General features: G+C 45.0%; 3 protein-coding genes across 3 annotated transcripts; 2 read left to right on the forward strand and 1 right to left on the reverse strand.

The window, feature by feature from the left end:
* The first annotated feature begins 1,134 nt into the window (after positions 1-1,134).
* On the forward strand, positions 1,135-3,644 carry ficd (FIC domain protein adenylyltransferase). Its single transcript, XM_086173814.1, has 2 exons — positions 1,135-1,720; positions 2,158-3,644. The coding sequence occupies exons 1-2, from the start codon at positions 1,450-1,452 to the stop codon at positions 3,237-3,239; spliced, it is 1,353 nt and encodes a 450-aa protein (XP_086029940.1). The 5' UTR covers positions 1,135-1,449; the 3' UTR covers positions 3,240-3,644.
* Positions 3,645-5,114: 1,470 nt separating this feature from the next.
* Positions 5,115-12,445, reverse strand: sart3 (spliceosome associated factor 3, U4/U6 recycling protein). The gene is made up of 19 exons (XM_086173813.1): positions 12,228-12,445; positions 11,122-11,248; positions 10,918-11,022; positions 10,645-10,829; positions 10,072-10,177; positions 9,442-9,566; positions 9,187-9,342; positions 8,915-9,053; positions 8,276-8,383; positions 8,098-8,175; positions 7,958-8,016; positions 7,435-7,544; positions 7,216-7,328; positions 7,056-7,132; positions 6,799-6,970; positions 6,262-6,710; positions 6,023-6,175; positions 5,718-5,902; positions 5,115-5,603 (listed from the first exon to the last, which is right to left on the reverse strand). Exons 1-19 carry the CDS (start codon positions 12,429-12,431, stop codon positions 5,447-5,449), a joined length of 2,808 nt encoding a protein of 935 aa, XP_086029939.1. The 5' UTR covers positions 12,432-12,445; the 3' UTR covers positions 5,115-5,446.
* A 114-nt stretch (positions 12,446-12,559) lies between these two features.
* On the forward strand, positions 12,560-14,606 carry iscua (iron-sulfur cluster assembly enzyme a). The gene is made up of 5 exons (XM_086174098.1): positions 12,560-12,716; positions 12,907-13,020; positions 13,118-13,228; positions 13,325-13,403; positions 13,766-14,606. Exons 1-5 carry the CDS (start codon positions 12,621-12,623, stop codon positions 13,855-13,857), a joined length of 492 nt encoding a protein of 163 aa, XP_086030224.1. The 5' UTR covers positions 12,560-12,620; the 3' UTR covers positions 13,858-14,606.
* The last annotated feature ends 2,669 nt before the right edge of the window (positions 14,607-17,275 follow it).

The raw sequence follows: 17,275 nt of genomic DNA on the forward strand, positions 1-17,275 counted from the left end.
TCTGTGGAAGCTCTCAGTCATTCAGGTCATTGTGAATTCTTATTGAAATCATCTTGTCATGGCAACTAGACTTGAATTTCTTCACTTGAAGACATTTCACTCCTCATTCAAGAGGCTTCTTCAGTTCTAAGGACCTGTGGAGTTTCCAAATATACTGCCAGGTTATATTAATAACTAATATTAATTGATATTAGCATAACAACCCCCTTGGACCTAGTTTCTGCTGATCAACTCTTACATTGACACAACAAGCCACCATAACGTAGTTCCGCCCATCTATCTATGTATCTATTTGAGGAGACAAAATCACATAAACTTACATATATTTTAAAAAGAAAAATCTTATCCACCTGAGAGCAGGATGAGTTCCTGATGGTTCGGAATCAAAGGTCTGCCAAATGTTTGTTCAATGCACCACTCTGTGTGCCCCTGGAACCCATGCACATGTTAAGCCTGTTCCGGTTGGTGTTTATGTAGCAAATGATAGAAATATGATTTAGCGATATCCTGGAAGATGGATTTAAGCCAAAGCACATACTAAGATGAAAACAAACAAAATGCTGCAACTGGAGGGCAGCAGAATGTGAGGCAGTTTCAATCAAGTCTGTGAAGATATGGACAGAGGGGGAAAAATTGTAGCCTAATAACCTTCACCAGTTATTATAGAAATCATAGCTTTAAAATGTGGTTTTACCAGACATATTGAATGCAGGACATTATTATTGTTGCAATTTTTAACTGTTTCCTTCTACCTGGCAACTGATTTGTTTGATGACACGAGTCTCGATTTGCAGACTTACCTAAATTCAAATTGAATTTGATTACATGTTCATTTATCGAATGCTCACCCTTAAATTTGAGAAAAATACAATTCTAACTACAGCTCAAAAGTTTTAATGTCATGTCACTTTTATAATTATTGATGATATTAATATTAATATTAATAATATTAATATTAATTAATATTAATATTATTTCCCCCTCACTGTTACCAAATAGATTATAACGGGTTAGGGGTTATAGCAATCGTTTGCCCAATCACAAACTATTACGAACCATCGCTTGAATAGCTACGTTTTTAGCCAATCAACGCAGTTCTTCTACCTCAATCTGACCAATGATGTTCCAGTACATTGGAAGGCTTGGAATACGGAAGTCGATGATGTGTATTTTCGTGAACAACCGTCGCTGAACACAAACCAGCTGCTTGCGGTCGTTGTTTACTTTGCGTGTAGTTTAGGTTTAACATTTACAAAAAAAAAAACTATGCGAGTGCCTATTTGATCCGGAGAGTGTTAGCTTTCTAAAGAGGTGTTAAGTGTTGGTAAATAAGATCCAAGTTATTCGGAGTCCTCCCCGTCCTGTCAGCGGCTTCTCCGCTCTGGTCGCCGGTGTGGAACTTAGATGGGGGACCGCGGCGGAAGATGGACGCTTTGACCCGGTTACATCATGTCTGCGGTGATGGTGCTGCGATGCACCAGTGGCCGGGTCCTCGGGGGATGGGGTCCGCTTCTGTGCGTCCTCCTGGGCTCCCTGTTTGCGCTCCTCATGCCCCTGGTCGGGGTGGAGGACCGCTGCTGCGACGCGCTGAAGGGCATCGCCCAGCTCCGCTGCCAGCTGTGGGGAAGCCTCCACCAGGCTGCGGCCGTGCAGTCCACCAGTCTCACCGTCCCTCTCACTGACCTGGACCTGCTGCCCGTGAAGTCCAAGCCCAGCAAAGGTACAAGCAGCAAACCGTGCACTGATACCAGAATGTGTATTTCAAAATACCGCCTGGTAGAATTGTTCCCTTGCCGTTCCCGTGCAAGGCATACTGTAGTTCCTTGTGCGTGACATTCTTGTCCTAATGGACCGCCAGATGCCTCGCCAGTTTATTTATTGGTATTAAACACAGGAATTTAAAACATTTACAAGTACTAAATGTGATGTCACATAGAAGAAACTCATTGTTTGTGTTGGTACAGTTAACAGGTGTGGTAAAAAGACAGACTGGCAGCTTTTAAAAAGAATGTATTGCGCTACCAACAGTGCTCTAGTTTCTGGCTCAGTCTGACGGAAATAAGGTTTAAAGTCGAGCATATATGATTTTGAAACAGTATTTCTCTCTACCTTTGTTCCTTTTGGCTATTATTTACACCCTCCTGTGTTGCAATGCAGCAATGGAGCTGGAGGCCAGAGCGTCACTGCAGCAGGCGCTGGAGATGAAGAAACTCGGGAAGCGGGAGAAGGCTCACAAGCTGCTGGTGCACGCGCTCAACATGAATCCAGATTTTGTGGACGCACTGACTGAGCTGGGGACCATTTTGGAGGAAGAGAAGGATGTCGTCCAGGCAGACCACCTTTACACCAAAGCCCTGACCATCTCACCATACAATGAGAGAGCTCTGGTCAGCCGAGACCGCACTCTCCCCTTGGTGGAGGAGATCGATCAGCGTCATTTTGGGATCATTGACAGCAAAGTGCGTCGCCTCATGTCCATACCTAAAGGCAACTCTGTGCTCCGCCGAGTGATGGAGGAAACCTACTATCACCACATCTATCACACGGTGGCCATTGAAGGCAGCACTCTCACCCTGTCCGAGATTCGTCACATCATCGAGACGCGCTATGCCGTCCCCGGGAAGAGCCTACAGGAACAGAACGAGGCCATCGGCGTGGATGCGGCCATGAAGTATATCAACACCACGCTGCTGTCCAGAGCGGGAGCTATCTCTGTTAACGACATCCTGGAGATTCACCGTCGAGTGCTTGGCTACGTGGATCCCGTGGAGGGAGGGAGGCTGCGCACCAGCCAGGTGTTTGTAGGCCACCACATCCCTCCGCACCCTCAGGACCTGCAGCGCCACATGGAGGAGCTGACGCAGTGGCTGAACTCCGAGGAGGCCCTGCAGCTGCATCCCGTGGAGTACGCGGCTCTCGCCCACTACAAACTAGTATACGTGCACCCGTTCGTAGACGGCAACGGACGCACGTCGCGGCTGTTGATGAACCTAGTTCTCATGCAGGCGCGGTATCCGCCAATCACTATCCGAAAAGAACAAAGGGCTGAGTACTACACAGCTCTTGACACAGCCAATGAGGGCGACATACGACCCTTCATTCGCTTCATAGCCAAATGTACAGAGATCACGTTGGACACGCTGTTGATTTCTACAACGGAGCACGCTGTCGGGCTCCCAGGGGCCAGCCAGGACAATGGCTGTCTCAAATGCAAACAGACCATCCCTGTTCACAATTAAACTAATATATTATAGGTGAGGTGAAGAATTGCACTCGTTGAAAGACGATTCGCTATCTGATTCTACATCAGTTGAATGGCCATGTAAACTTCCTACTGCAATTGGATTTTTTTCTGAATGTGCCTATATTCATGTGTAAGGAAAATTTTGTATCCAGATTTATTCTCATAGGAAGCCTTATTGATTTCATTTGAATACTATCTAAACTTGAGACTACTGCTGATGTGAGGTTGAAAGAGCTTTGCCTTGTCATCTGACTTGAGATGCAGTGATTCCACTGTTGACTGGCTGTACGGCATTTTGAGTTTGTTAAATTCAGCCTTGTCGTCTGGGACGTGTCCTCCCTACACTGAAATGCTTTCCCTTGTATTTAATTATTTATTTTAAAAATTAAAAGTGTTACATTATCTCCTAGTATGACTTTCTATCATAAACAGCTCTCACTGCCATACAGGATCAGTATCAGAGTGTTTATTTCTGTTGTCTTTATTAAAACAACTTATAGATCAGAAACAAAACTAACATGACACTTCTCAGGATCCCAAAACACAAGGTAGAAAGGGTACATTGTTTAACAAGCAAGAAAATAAATGCCATGAATTGACAAGGGAAACAATCCTATTAGTTTCTCTATTAATTTGAAAACACTGACCTTAGAAATGATACAAAACACCCAGAACATCACCTTGGAATACTACGTGTGAAACAGAAAATGCCTTCAACCTTGTTTTTGTTGGCTTTTTTTTTTTCTTTTTTTTTGGATCAGGCCACTGTGGTGAGAGCAGTTCATATAGCTTGTATTCCATCTGTTTGTGTATATATCTTACAATTATGGTGACCTTTTGATATTAACCACTATATACATACACGGGTATTATCCAAATCAGACAGATCTACCAAGAAACAATGTAAACTATTTTAAATCTGGAGATGATCAATACATAGAGGATGAAAAACTGCATAGATTGTCTCAAAGCAACTGCAGACCTAAATGTCAACTAAGTGTGACCCGCTAAGACAAAAACAGGTCTGAACCACATTGAAAAAATGAAAAAACAAAACCTGTTCTCAGGTTTTAGTTGGTACAAGGGATAATTTCCACCATAAAAAAACACCTGTTTATACCATGAAAATAACCACTTCTACATTTGCTCTTAAAATCAGTAATATATATCCTCTTAAAAAGTCAAATTTGTGAACAGAGACACATCCACTGGGATTTGATGTGAACAACAAATTCTGGTGTGCTGATGTGGGTACAACTGTACTAGATGTTATGTAACTGACTTTGAGATATTCTGTTTAGACATGCCACCGTCTACACTGCCTTTGACTAAATGTCACATTGACCACTGTCAAGCAAATCCTATTTCCCCCTTTCATCACCTTTTGGGGACAGTGGATCAAACTAGTCTGAGTGGAGTCAAAGATCAACTGTTGGAAAGATCGAGCCAAAACAAATTATCATGTGCCGTGACAAGATTTCACTTCCTTTCTTTTTCTCCCCGACAAATGCAGCCGATGAGCTTTAGTCGCAATGGGTGTTTTCTTGACAGGATCATGCCTTTGCAGTGTGACCGTTACCTTTTAATTCAGATTTGTATCACTTGTGAATAGCAGCTCAGGTTTTAGCTTAAAGTCCGATGACACTGTCCTCACTCGTCCAACCTTTTTTTGTTGCCCACTAAACATTTCAGAATTTTTCAAACCACGGTAGCACACCCAATGTCTGTACACACAAACTAATACACCACATCTGGCCCTCAAAATGTCACCTTCCTGACCAATATTCAAAAGATAAGCTGTTTTGAATAACCAAAAAACTATCCCATAAATTTCTGTTCAACTGCTTTCAGATAAAATAAAAGAAGACAGTTTGCAATGTGACGCATAGTTTTACATACAATATATTTACACAACAAATATCATACATTTTTATAAAATAGCCAGCCTCCTTATAACAAAAACAGAGAAGTCTTTCATGATATCTGAAGATCTTGACCCTCCATCATTTGGAGTTAATGATGAAGGACCAGAGTTCTGTGATTAAGGCAGTCTAACAAACAAATTATTAGAAGGCTGGCATCAAACGGATATCAGGTACTCTCTCACAAATGCACGCACGCACATACACACATTCACCACGTTACTCGTTCTGACACAAGATGGCTTTCAGTGTGAGGGTGATCATTCTCCTGCTCATCCTTTCACTTATTCAAAAGCATCTTGGCAAAGTCTGAATTAGTCAGAGTTTTTGTCTCGTCGGCAGCAGCTGCAGTTCCATTCTCCACTTTGCTAACAGGCTCACTTTGTCTGTGCAGCGATCGAGGGAGTAATGAGAGCTGGGTGCGCCCTCTCCCTCGCCTGGAAACCAAAAACAAACTTCATTTTGCATGTTTGAAAGAATGAATCTCAGAAAATATTTTTTTGTTTATTAATAAAAGTAAGAGTGCTTGATAAGGGCATTAGAAAACTTACGTTCCATAGACTTGGCGAGGCATTAGTTCTGCCGTGGGCCTGCTGGATCCAGCTTTATCCATGTTTCTGCGAGGAGGGTTACTTATAGCAACGGAGATTTTATTGCCATCTATTTCCAAGCCATCCATTTTCATTACTGCCTGGGAAGCCTGGGTTTCATCTGCAAACTCCACGTACGCCAGACCCTGCAGAGCCCAACAAGAAGTTGGGTCAATTGGTCAGCCGAGACTTTGATCAGCTCATGCACAAGACGATGATCAATTTTAGTCAAACACCTAAGAGCAGCCCGCTCCTTCATACCTCACCTTTGGTTTTCCTGAGCGGTATGTGACCAGTCGAACATCCTTTGGAGTGCCATAGTTTTTGCTAATTTCTTCCAGCTGCTCCTTGGTGCAGGAAAATGGCAGCCCAGAGATGAAGATTTTGTGTTTCTCCATAGACGTGTTATACTTGAACACCTGCGGCGGCATCCGAGCAGAAGGTCCAGTCATTGCAGATTCTAATTAAAACATTTCTTAAATCACCTCCACGTCCCATTATTTACCTTGAAGTCCGGGTTCTTGTTTTTGTCTACGCAGGGTGACACAAACATCGGCCTGCCCTCCACTTCTCGTCTGTCTAGTTTTAGGGCGTCGGGGACAGACATCTGGCTCTCAAACTGCACGTAGCAGTAGCCTTTGAAGCTGCCCCGGCTGCCGAACACAGGGCGAATCTGTTTGATGGGACCGCAGCTCTCAAACAGCGTCCTGAGTTTGGCCTCGGGTTCCTCCAGGGTGTACGCTAGGTTGCTTATGAACACACTGCTTTTGTCATTTCGAAGCTCCTGCTTATCATCGCTCTGCCTTTCGGAGGTGGCCTGTTGGGTTTTTTTAATTCCAGGTGAAGCTGGCTTATAGCCGGGAGGAGCGGTTCTCCCAAACAGTCCCGTCTCTGTCTCCATATGCTCCTCTGTCGCTTGGTCGCCATTTCCCCTGTGCCGTTTGGGAGCTTGTTCTTTCAGTGAGAAAGAGGAACTTACATTTTTCCATGAACATACATTAGTATATCTTGTTATCTTTCAAGTCGAGAACATGTTTTTTACCTGAGTGCTCATTCCATTCATCCTGATAATTCTCTTGCTCTGCTTTTCTCTTCTCCCCATAACGAAATCCTTTCTGCGCCTTCTTCTGAGCTTTCTTGTCTGCCTTGCTTTTCCGCCGCTGCTCCTCTCTTTCTTCCTCTTGTTGAGCCACCGCAGCTTCTTTCTCTGCCGCCTAACAGATGAGCACGAACCCTTAATGTGTGCTACAGTAGTTCAATGGCAAACCTGCAGCAAGCCTTGCAGATCTGTGCCCCCACCTTTGCTCTCTGCTCATTAATCCTGTTAAGTCGGGTCTCGGTCTTCTGCACAGCAACGTCCCAGTCTTCCAAGGAGCCTGAACACGACAAACAAGGTGTTGTTCTACTGCAAGTCCTCTTTATCAACATATTTTACAGTTTACTTCACAACAAGGCTCACCTTCCACCCTCTCAAAGGTGAGCAGGACCTCACACACGTGCTCTGGGTAGTCCGAGGTGCACTGGACAGCTCGGTGAAGAGCTTTACGACAGTGGACAGGATCGCCATAAGACCTAACATTCAAGTTAAAGAAATAATAGGGAAAAGTAAAACACATGTTTCAGCGAGTGATGCACAAAGTGCATTCCTTAAATGCCTTTGTTCATAAAGACACAAGACCTTTCAAGGTTGTAGTACTCCAGCCACATGTTGGCGTATTTGGCATTCCCTTTTGTCATGATGTTGTCCCACAGCTCCCTGGCTTTCTGCATGTTTTTACAGTGGAGGGCCTGGTGGGGAGGACAGTGGAAGAATTATATTTGCACCACTTGTTTCCATAGAAATGACTGTCATTTCCAGTGTTGATTTGTCTCCCTGCCATACATATACTTCAGAAGTGAATGTTAAAACAAATCTATTAGAAAAGAAAAAAAAAAGATCCTTCAGTCTAGCAATAGTTACTTTGTTATGCGAAAAGAACATTTTACCACATGTTTAAACCTATGCAGTTGCACAAAAGACCCATTTAACTATTAAAGAAGAAAAATTGTTAAAAAAAGCACTCATCACAGCTCATCACTTATCAATGGTGACATCTAAGGACAGCAAATTTCTTTTAAAAGAGATCCAATAAAGTGGCAAGGATGATTCATCAAAACAGATTGTCATAGATGATCATGGTTGTCATGGCAACTATTTTTACCTCTATCCTTGCCCAGATCTGCATAATGATACAGGAAGGGTCTCCGCTTTCACCAAACCCTACAAAAGCAAAAACAGTCATGAGCAGAAACTAAATGAAAACGCTCATTTGAGTATTAACCGCAGGAAGGATGTGCTTACTTTCTTCGACATCTTGTTTCATGTAATCCAGAGATCGAGAGAAGGCGCCTCGTAATTCCTCTAATTCTTTACTTGACTCTGCAAGATTGAAATTTCCATCAGCAAAGGAAACGTGTTGTCGTTCCAGCGTTTGCAGACACAGAAGAAATATTCTGCCTCCTGTCACAGTTGCTCTCACCTTGGCTGAAATCCACACGCCTCCTCAGGTAATCCAGGTAGGCCTGCCAGATCTCAACATAATCTGTGGCTTGAATGAAACCTGCATTCAGCGCCTTTTCAAAAACATCTGTGAGGAAAGCAAAAGATACAAAATTCGAATGGAAAGCCATTACATAGAATACCTAAATAAGGGTCTAGGATATTTTCCGCATTAGTATTTATCACACATTAAATATAGTCGCGTCTCTCCCACAATAATTCCTCGGTTTGCCATTTAAACATTCACCTGTTAAAACATGAGGCTTCAGTTATGATGGTCGCATTTACTTTAAATGGGTGGAAATTGATTCGGCAACACACATTGGCCACCGGGACCGCCACAAGAACTGTCAGTAACAGCTACCGAGCTGTCGCAAAAATAATGGGGAAAAAAACAACAACTTGTTTTTCCCCTGTGCTAAACTTGTCAACGGTACGAAAGGTACCAGATCCATTCGATCTAAGCCTCCCGCATTGCTGCTTATGTGGTTTTGGGTTTGTGAAACGCGAAAAACATCCGACCGACCTCACCGGCGTTGGACCGACATCTTATACGGATCAGCAATTTGTTTTTCTAAAAAACAGACCCTGTAGTGACAAAGCAGGCAAAGCGGTTTACCTGACACCGTTTGATGTTCGGCCCCGTGCCTCTCCAGTGCCAGCAGGTAGCTCTTCCACAGACCCATTGTCCAGGGGCAGTTTCTGACGGCGCGTTCATGAGTCGAAAGAACCAGGTCTTTGATTTTTAGCTGACGGTCCTAGGACAAAACAACACAGTTCAATGATCCCCCGCTGAAACTGTAGCATTGTCTGTGTGTGGCTGAAGATGCAGACTACAATCCAAGAAGGGATTATTTGTGCTTGAACCTGATGAGTGTCATAATAACTCACAAGATATGTGGTGTATTTTGACCACATGTCTGGCACCAGGCAGTTCTCTGCCAAAGCCCGCTCAAAGATGATCTGGATCCGCGGTGGGTCTCCCTCCTTTAGCTCGAAGTCAATGTAAGCCTGATACTCCGCCAGCTTAGGCGTCTCTGCTACCAGCTGGAACAATACAGGATGAGCAGGATAAGATACAAGTATGTTCAAAGTCACATATCAAAAAAAGTTTAGGAGGAATTGTTTGATCATTTATATCATTACCAGTGACTCTTCGAAAGCCTTGCACTTTTCTAACTGCTCCGAAGCTTTTTTGTACTGATGTAAGACAGTGTCAGGCACCCCCTGGTCAGACCACTCCTCATATTCTGCATATGTAGCCTCCATGTCTGGGGAAAAAAACATAACTCACTGCAAACAACACTGTGATGCAGGCTTCAGGTTTTCTATCGTATCTGGTACCAAGAAGACGACTGCTTAAAATACTTCAAGTGGTCAGAAAGTGATGCTCTCATTAGTATGTGACGGCTCACGCAGAGTGTTGGAAAACATAGGCTCTCCATGAAAGAGCTGATGACAGCATTCCCACCTCAGAAGCTGAATGCTCTTGTGATGCCATGATTTTGAACACATTCAGGGAGAAAGTGAAATTGCACAGCGGTGGATGAGGCGTGCCAATGCATGATTCATATCAGCAGCCCAAGTTCTTCTGCACTCAAATTGACTTGTTTTTCTGCAGCTGTTTAAGTGTAGAAAGTTCAGCGAGCAGCTACTGTATCATAACAGACACCTTTACAGGGATATATATTCATATGGATCAGGAGAGAGGATTTTGCCCCCATGATTTTCTCCATTTACAGCACATGGCCTGAACACAAGAGGCTGCATACTTACCCAATAAGGGGATGCCCAGCTGCCGGCGAAACAGTGTATGAATGCGCTTAAGCTGAGCGCTGAACAACTCCTGCTCGTCGTTGCTGGGAATCCTGCCAGGGGGAGGCTGACAGGAGAAATGGAAGAATCCAAGTTTATGCTACCAGCGTATGAATTTAGTTTGTTTTCAGTCTAAAGAGATTTTTTTAATTTTGAATGCATCAGCTGATAAACAAGATTATATAGTGCAAATTTAACACACTCTAAAATCAGAACTTCAATGACAAGTTAACATAATCAGTCAATTTATATTAAAGTTACATTCCAATCAAAAACAAAATGCAATGAATATCAAGTAGCTATGAAGCTGTAAAAACCAAATGACAGCTGAACTAAGGCCATCATAAACAAAAAGTCTTTCAAATGCAAAGCGGTTTCACTCATTGTGGAGAGGGATCATTTCCTTGCAGTCTTCAGTGTGAGTGATTGAAATGCAAGGAAAAGAAGCAACAAGGGAAGCGTTGCAGCTGCTGCAACTATTGGCAAATGTCTTGGGCTTACAAATGACAGCTGCCATGTGATGAAAACACAAACCTGTACTGTAGACAAAATGGCATTCTCAAACTCTCTGTAAGCCTCCCACACCGTTTGTCCCTTGGTGACGTGAATGCCAACAGCTACCAATGCTCTCTCAAAGATGGATCGCGCTTTATCCATTCCGCCAGGTGAACCCATACCCCCTATTGAATACTGAGCATATTCAAGCCATATATCCGGACCTGCGTGTACAAACACAGAACTCAATGTTAATCTTATGTAATTACTGCATGTCAATTCAAAGGCAATACCTTTGTGTGATGCACTTACAAATATAGTCCTTTACAGCCCTCTCAAAGAGTTTATAGACTTCCTCCCGGTTCGGCTCTTCCTCAGTGAGACGAATCTCATCCTTAAGCCAATCTAGCCAGATTTCTGTGGGATTGCACAAAATATGGCATCAGTTGTATCAATAATTCAAAGCTGCGGTGAACCAATTCTTCTGACCTCATTCAGAATTATACCCGTACCAACCTTCAGTAAGTGGGAAAAGTTCACTCATCTTTTGCCTTGCCTTCCGCAGACGCAGGAGCTCACCCTCCTGCTTTAGCAGTTTGATGAGATCAACGTGGCAGTTGTAGTCGAAGGCATTGATTGATAGCTGAAATCCCACGGAGAGACGTCAGTTAAGAATTAGAATGGTGAGTTTATGATAAGTATATAGGTGCATAAAAATCAATGAATTAATACCAAAGCAGTGTCACTACTGATAGAAAAGAAAATATTTGACCAGTTACATGCAGGGAATCATGAAACTGGCAAGCAGATTTTTTAATTTTTTTTCAAAATATAACCAAAAACCTGATCCAGTAGATACAATAGTAATCCTATGTTTGTAAGATCATTAATGTTGTAATAAAAATGACGCTACATTATGTATTCAAACTTTAAAAGCACAAAAGTCATTTACTACACAACAATTGCACCAATGACTCTATGTATAATATATTACAACATTATCACAAACGCTGTGTCAATGCCTCCACATTATTACACAATGATATATTCATTTGTAATATTTCACTTTGGACTTCGGCAGAATGAGACTGGGAGTTCTGTGCACCTGCTACAGTCTAAGGAAGAAGTGTAACTTTTGCCAGTTTTTCTGTAACAGTATCACACAGCACTGTTGTATCACGGCTGTTGTATCAGATTTAATGGGAGGCCACCTTTATGGACAATTACCGCTACGTTAAAATCGTGATTTAGATATTTAAACTGTAAAAAAAAAAGTTTTCGTATTTTGGAAAGGTCATTTGTACTAGAGAAGTCACGATGTCACACGGAGCTGGAAAATAAAAAGGCGCGGATGACACGAGCCTTTAGCATCACAGAATAGCAACACAGCTAATCACGACAGTTGCGAGAATGACGTCGTACCATACGTATTTAATTGATTATTTAGGATAACAGCAATTGTGGCTGTTGATTTTTTTTTTGCTTTCACACAAGGAAAGGATTAGGTCTAACTGTCGTGACACTGCCTGCTCACTCCCACGGACTGTTTAACACTCATTCATTCTCGCTAGCTAGCTCGGCTAACGTTAAGTTAAATGAGCTCTGTTGATAATTAATGTTACCTGCTCTTCCAGGCGTTGGATTTCGGCTTCGTTCTCTTTCTCGTCCTCAGAAGAGTCGTCCTCTTCATCGTCGTCTGAATTTTCGACCCCCATTCCCTCTTCATCGTCGTTATCCGACTCCATTTCCCTCTCCTCCATCCCCGCATCTTCTTCCTCCTCCATGTCTTGCAACTGCGTTTGCTCTGCGTTTCCCGACGCTGCCATATTGGAAAGGCTCGTCTGCCTAGTAACAAACAAGCAAGCGGCGTCGCGAAAGGAGGAGGAGCCTGCTCGCGTTTGACCACTAGGTGTCGCTATAAGGCTTCCCTCTTCGCTACTGTTTGTCAACAAAGCACCCGTCACTCTCTTCGTGTTCACTCGTGTTCACTCGTTGATTTCCGGTCGCTACCAAACATGGCGCTGCTCTTACGAAAGTCGTGGCTGCTGTTGTCGTCCGGCGGCAGAACCCAAGGTCCGGAGCTGTTTGCTCTCTGTTCGTATCACAAAAAGGTAACGACGCAGCGGTACTGTTATTATCTAAAGACTACGTTACGTCACATGTCTTTCGTCGGTTGCTAAAGCTGTGCCCTTGCTAGCTGTGGCTGAAAACAAGCACCACAAACTTGTGTGTGTGTGTGTGTGTGTGTGTGTGTGTGTGTGTGTGTGTGTGTGTGTGTGTGTGTGTGTGTGTTCCTTGAAGGTGGTTGACCATTACGAGAACCCTAGGAATGTGGGGTCCTTGGACAAAACGGCTAGAAACGTGGGTACGGGCCTGGTGGGAGCACCGGCCTGCGGGGATGTTATGAAACTCCAGGTGAGTCAGAGGTCAAGAGGTCACACTGTTCCAGCCTCCCCACTACCACACACACACACACACACACACACTTCTCTGACCCACTGCCCCTTCTCAGATCGAGGTGGACGAAAACGGCAAGATCGTGGATGCCAAGTTCAAGACGTTCGGCTGCGGATCGGCCATTGCCTCCAGCTCCCTGGCCACTGAGTGGGTGAAGGGGAAGTCGGTGAGTCCGGTTTGGAACAGTATTGAGAAGAGGGGCGGAGGATGGAGGGGGTCCACTGGTGCCATCCTGATGTTTGCCCCTTTTGTCACCCTGCAGGTGGACGAAGCCCTGAAGATCAAGAACACGGACATTGCCAAAGAGCTCTGCCTCCCGCCTGTCAAGCTTCATTGCTCCAGTAATTTCTTATTTTTTAAACTCTCCGTCCAGCCCATAGTCCAATCCAGACTTTTCTGTCTCGTCGTATCTGGTGAAGTCAGATGATTTGTTTATTTAACATCTCAGATAAATAAGCAGCGATTTAGACTAATTTATTATTACTTGGTGAAAGCCAACATTTAATTGAAACAAAACATTTGGCAGTTAAGTGAGTTTATTCTGCTCACCCACTGTATTTCCCACCTTAATAAACACAGACTTACTGCAGCCATCTTCACAAATGCCGCAATACAAGCTTTTTTCCGGGTCTCGGCTCTCTTCAAGGGAAAAGTTTCGCAGGAGTCGTGTCTCTGCTCACGGTGTCTCTCCCTTTCCCCGCAGTGTTGGCAGAGGATGCCATAAAAGCAGCGCTGTCAGATTACAGATTAAAGCAAGACGACAAGAAGGAGGAACGGGTCAAAGCCAGCAGTTAATCTGCCATCTCCTTTTCCGTCGTGGGATTGGGGGAGCGACTCTCGGCTTTCGACGGCAGCCCTGGAATAGTTCGAGTATGATGGCTGTATGGAAGGCCATTTGTGAGAGCAGCTTGTCGGGCTTTTTGTTCCTTCATGGATTTTTTATTTCCTGGAAAAATATTCATCACTGCGAGTTAATCTCCCGATTTTTTTTTTTTTATGATCTGTTCTTTTTTCAGGATGTGTCATTCAATTATAAAATGGAAATGATTTCAGACATTGCATTTATGAAACAGGAACCAGCAAATGCTTGTCGGTTATATAAAATGATGAAGCTGATTATGAATAAATGACAAATTGATTATCCAGATAAAATTCTTGTTTCAGCTTTACAAGTTTCCCACTTTGCAAAGTGCCTGCTGATAACAGTGTTGTTGGATTTATTTTTCTTCAGCATTGGAAAATAGCTACACCTGATGCAGATTTTCCGTCTTGGTGGATACTGGAAAACAATTAAGATTTTTCAATATAGTCATGGGAGCCGAAGTTCTTTGCCGTCGCTGAATTATACAGAGTATTAAGGCGGGCCTTTAAGAAATACAGAATTAACATATACAGCTGTTTTTTTCATCAGTTTGTATTTTCTTTTGGCATCAACGTTATTTGGCTGGCTTGTTAAACCTGCACATCTGCGTTTTCACAGGCCCGATGCCAAACGTGCGATGAGAGAGTGTCCTTGTCTTGTGAAATAAAACAACCGAAACCTCCCCGGCGTTGGCGTGCCCTTATTAAACGCCGGCTCCTCTGTCGAGCGGAGCCACTCTCCGTTGCCGGTGAAGGGTCTTTTGCAGGACCAACAGCACAGCCAGCATCAGCAGCAACACCAGGACACACAGTACGGCCAGCAGAGAGACGATCACCGCGTCCGGCTGAGGGACCGGCAGGGGGCTACGGGTGGGCCAGGCGTCCAGTTTTGTGGAAAACAAAAAGCGCGTCTCCACGGGGACAGTCGTGCTTATGCGGGAGTACGAACCCGTGGTGTTTTCCTGGCATGTTTCTTCCTCCCTGGCGTTCAGAGTTGTAGAACGACGTGGGCTCAACGTTTGGATTTCGTTTAACGTCACGCACTCGTCAAAACTTAGCGTCTCTAAAGAGTAGTGTTCGTGCGACGCTTGATGAGTAGGAACATTTTCGCGACCTCTCCGAGCTTTGGAAAGGAACCTGTCGGTGGGGACTTTGGACATGAAACCAGCTGAGAAGTCCTGAAAATCCTTCGAATCCAGCGAGCTCCTGTTTCCAGGTTTCGCTGTGAAACCCTCCGGATGTTTCCCCTGGTTGGTCCTGTGGACACCGGGGCAGATGGTCGTGATGGAGAGGTTGAGAAGCAGATGGTGAGCCAGGTGGAGCGGCTCTATGCACACCAAGTCCGTGGCCATCCTCAGATGGCCGTTAAGCAGCCAGCGGTACAGATACAAGATGTCACACTCGCACACCCAGCGGTTGTTGTTGAGGTCCAACGATCTGAGGTGTCGCAGACCGTCGAAGGCGCTCTCCGGGACCGAACGCAGGCAATTGCTGTTGATTTTCAGGACCTGCAGGTTGACAAGAGCCGACAGCGAGGGCAGCTCCAGGGCCGAGATGCAGTTGGCCGAGAGGTCCAAGTGGGTCAAAGAGGGTGGGAGTTTCCGTGGAAGGCTCGCGAGCCGGTTCCCCTTCAGGGTGAGAACTTGAAGTTTTCTCAGACCTTGGAGCGCCCCGGGTTGGATGGCACGGATGTGGTTGTCCTCCAGATCCAGGCGGGTGAGGTTCGTCAGGTGCCTCAGGGTCCCCGAGGTGAGGTAAGTGATGCGGTTTTCCCGCAGCTGTAGGGACTCCAGGCTGGCCGGAAGGCCGCGGGGGAAGCGGGCCAGCAGGTTGTGACTGAGGCTGAGCTCCTGGAGGCCGGAGAAACGCCGCAGCAGGTGGTCCACATTGCAGAGCTGGTTTCTCGCCACAGAAAGGGCGGAGGTGCTCAGAGGGACGGCGCGAGGGAGCGACCTAAGACCCAGGGATTCACACAAAACCAAAAATCCCGGGCGACGGCAGCAGCAGCCAGAAGGACAGGGAGACGCGGGGACGCAGGCGAGGGGACAGACGCAGAGAACCAGAAGGACGTCACATCTGTACCAAGGCATGACTCACTATGAGAAAAAGAAAAAAAAACACATTAGACTCACCCAAAATAAAAGCCTATTAACCAGTTTCGGTGAACGCGTCCTCACCATTCTCCTGTTCCTGGATCCTCCCCTCGCTCCTGCTTCCTCGTGTTCTTTACGTGATCTGCCATCATCTCTGCGGAGATCCTCCGCCGAGGAGAATTCCAGGCAGATACTCATCAAAGTTTAACGACAACGCTCCTCAGGGTACCACATTACCTACGACGGACTCCCTTTACCACAAGAATGGATCGAGAGGCCCCGTTGTTTGACGGCCGCAAACGACGGAGTGGCTCAGACGACGCCCGGGCGATATGTTCAAGTTGTTTACGGTGAAAAAAAAAGAACAGAGATGGGGTTAAAGATGGCCTTTGTGACATGTTTTTCTTTTCTGTGGTAGTCAGGGGTCGGGGCAAAGAGTCAAGAGATGGTAACATGGCCTTGGGCAGAGTGCAGCTGTGCCGTCCCAGGGCTCGGGAAGGGCGAGAGTGAAAGGGGGTTGTATTATCTCGAATTATTTAGCACCTTGTTAACAGAAGAGCTGCGGAAATCTGAAACGCGAGCTCCGTCGGGGGGCTCGCGTTTCAGCCACCGGCGGGAGTCACTCCTGCTCTGATGTTTAATCCCTTGGTTCGAAAACCGAGGCGAAACTCGTTTCCGCGGATGTGAAATACACGCGGAGGTCATTTTAACGGCGTGTTGTGAGTTAGCAGAAATTAATCTTTGCATAAATTTTAATGGCCGCGCAGAAGACGTTCAAACCGAGGGAGACCTGGTGGTGACGCCTCGACAAGCTTTCATCACATGCTGAGCTGGAACACACCAAGGAGATGTCACAACTCGGACATTTTTGGAAAAGACCTTAAAATAGCTTCCCATGAAACTCCAGTGGACAAAATTATAGACTCCTCGCAAGGACATAATTTGCACGTAGAAGGTTTTTTTTTCTAACCTTTGGCTCCTTCTGGTTCGGGTTCCTAAATGAAACCTTCTCCATCGGATCCACTGCGTTTTGAATAACGACAGAGACATCATTGTCAACAGTTTTATTAAACCAGGAGTGAAACAAAATGTCATTGTCTTTAAATTTCACTGCCTTAATTGTCAAAATTGGATATCAACAGCTGGTACCCGTCTCCTGAATAATCAGAGGTTTTAAATGCACTTAGATGGAAACAAGACATTATTAATTCATTTCTCTGACAACAAAGGTTTAACAAGCACACTCCCCCGATCCCACT

This window comes from Fistularia commersonii, chromosome 26 (assembly GCF_037954325.1).
Source record: "Fistularia commersonii isolate RoL2024-O1a breed Wild chromosome 26, RoL_Fcom_v1.0, whole genome shotgun sequence".
In the NCBI taxonomy this organism is placed as follows: Eukaryota; Metazoa; Chordata; class Actinopteri; order Syngnathiformes; family Fistulariidae; genus Fistularia; species Fistularia commersonii.

Coding starts and splice junctions, on each gene's coding strand:
- iscua (XM_086174098.1), top strand. CDS start 12,621: ATGGCGCTGCTCTTACGAAAGTCGTGGCTGCTGTTGTCGTCCGGCGGC. Junction 12,717..12,906: donor TCTGTTCGTATCACAAAAAG/GTAACGACGCAG, acceptor TGTTCCTTGAAG/GTGGTTGACCATTACGAGAA. Junction 13,021..13,117: donor GGGATGTTATGAAACTCCAG/GTGAGTCAGAGG, acceptor GCCCCTTCTCAG/ATCGAGGTGGACGAAAACGG.
- sart3 (XM_086173813.1), bottom strand. CDS start 12,431: ATGGCAGCGTCGGGAAACGCAGAGCAAACGCAGTTGCAAGACATGGAG. Junction 8,017..8,097: donor GAAACAAGATGTCGAAGAAA/GTAAGCACATCC, acceptor TTGCTTTTGTAG/GGTTTGGTGAAAGCGGAGAC. Junction 7,329..7,434: donor GAGTACTACAACCTTGAAAG/GTCTTGTGTCTT, acceptor CTTGAATGTTAG/GTCTTATGGCGATCCTGTCC.
- ficd (XM_086173814.1), top strand. CDS start 1,450: ATGTCTGCGGTGATGGTGCTGCGATGCACCAGTGGCCGGGTCCTCGGG. Junction 1,721..2,157: donor GAAGTCCAAGCCCAGCAAAG/GTACAAGCAGCA, acceptor GTTGCAATGCAG/CAATGGAGCTGGAGGCCAGA.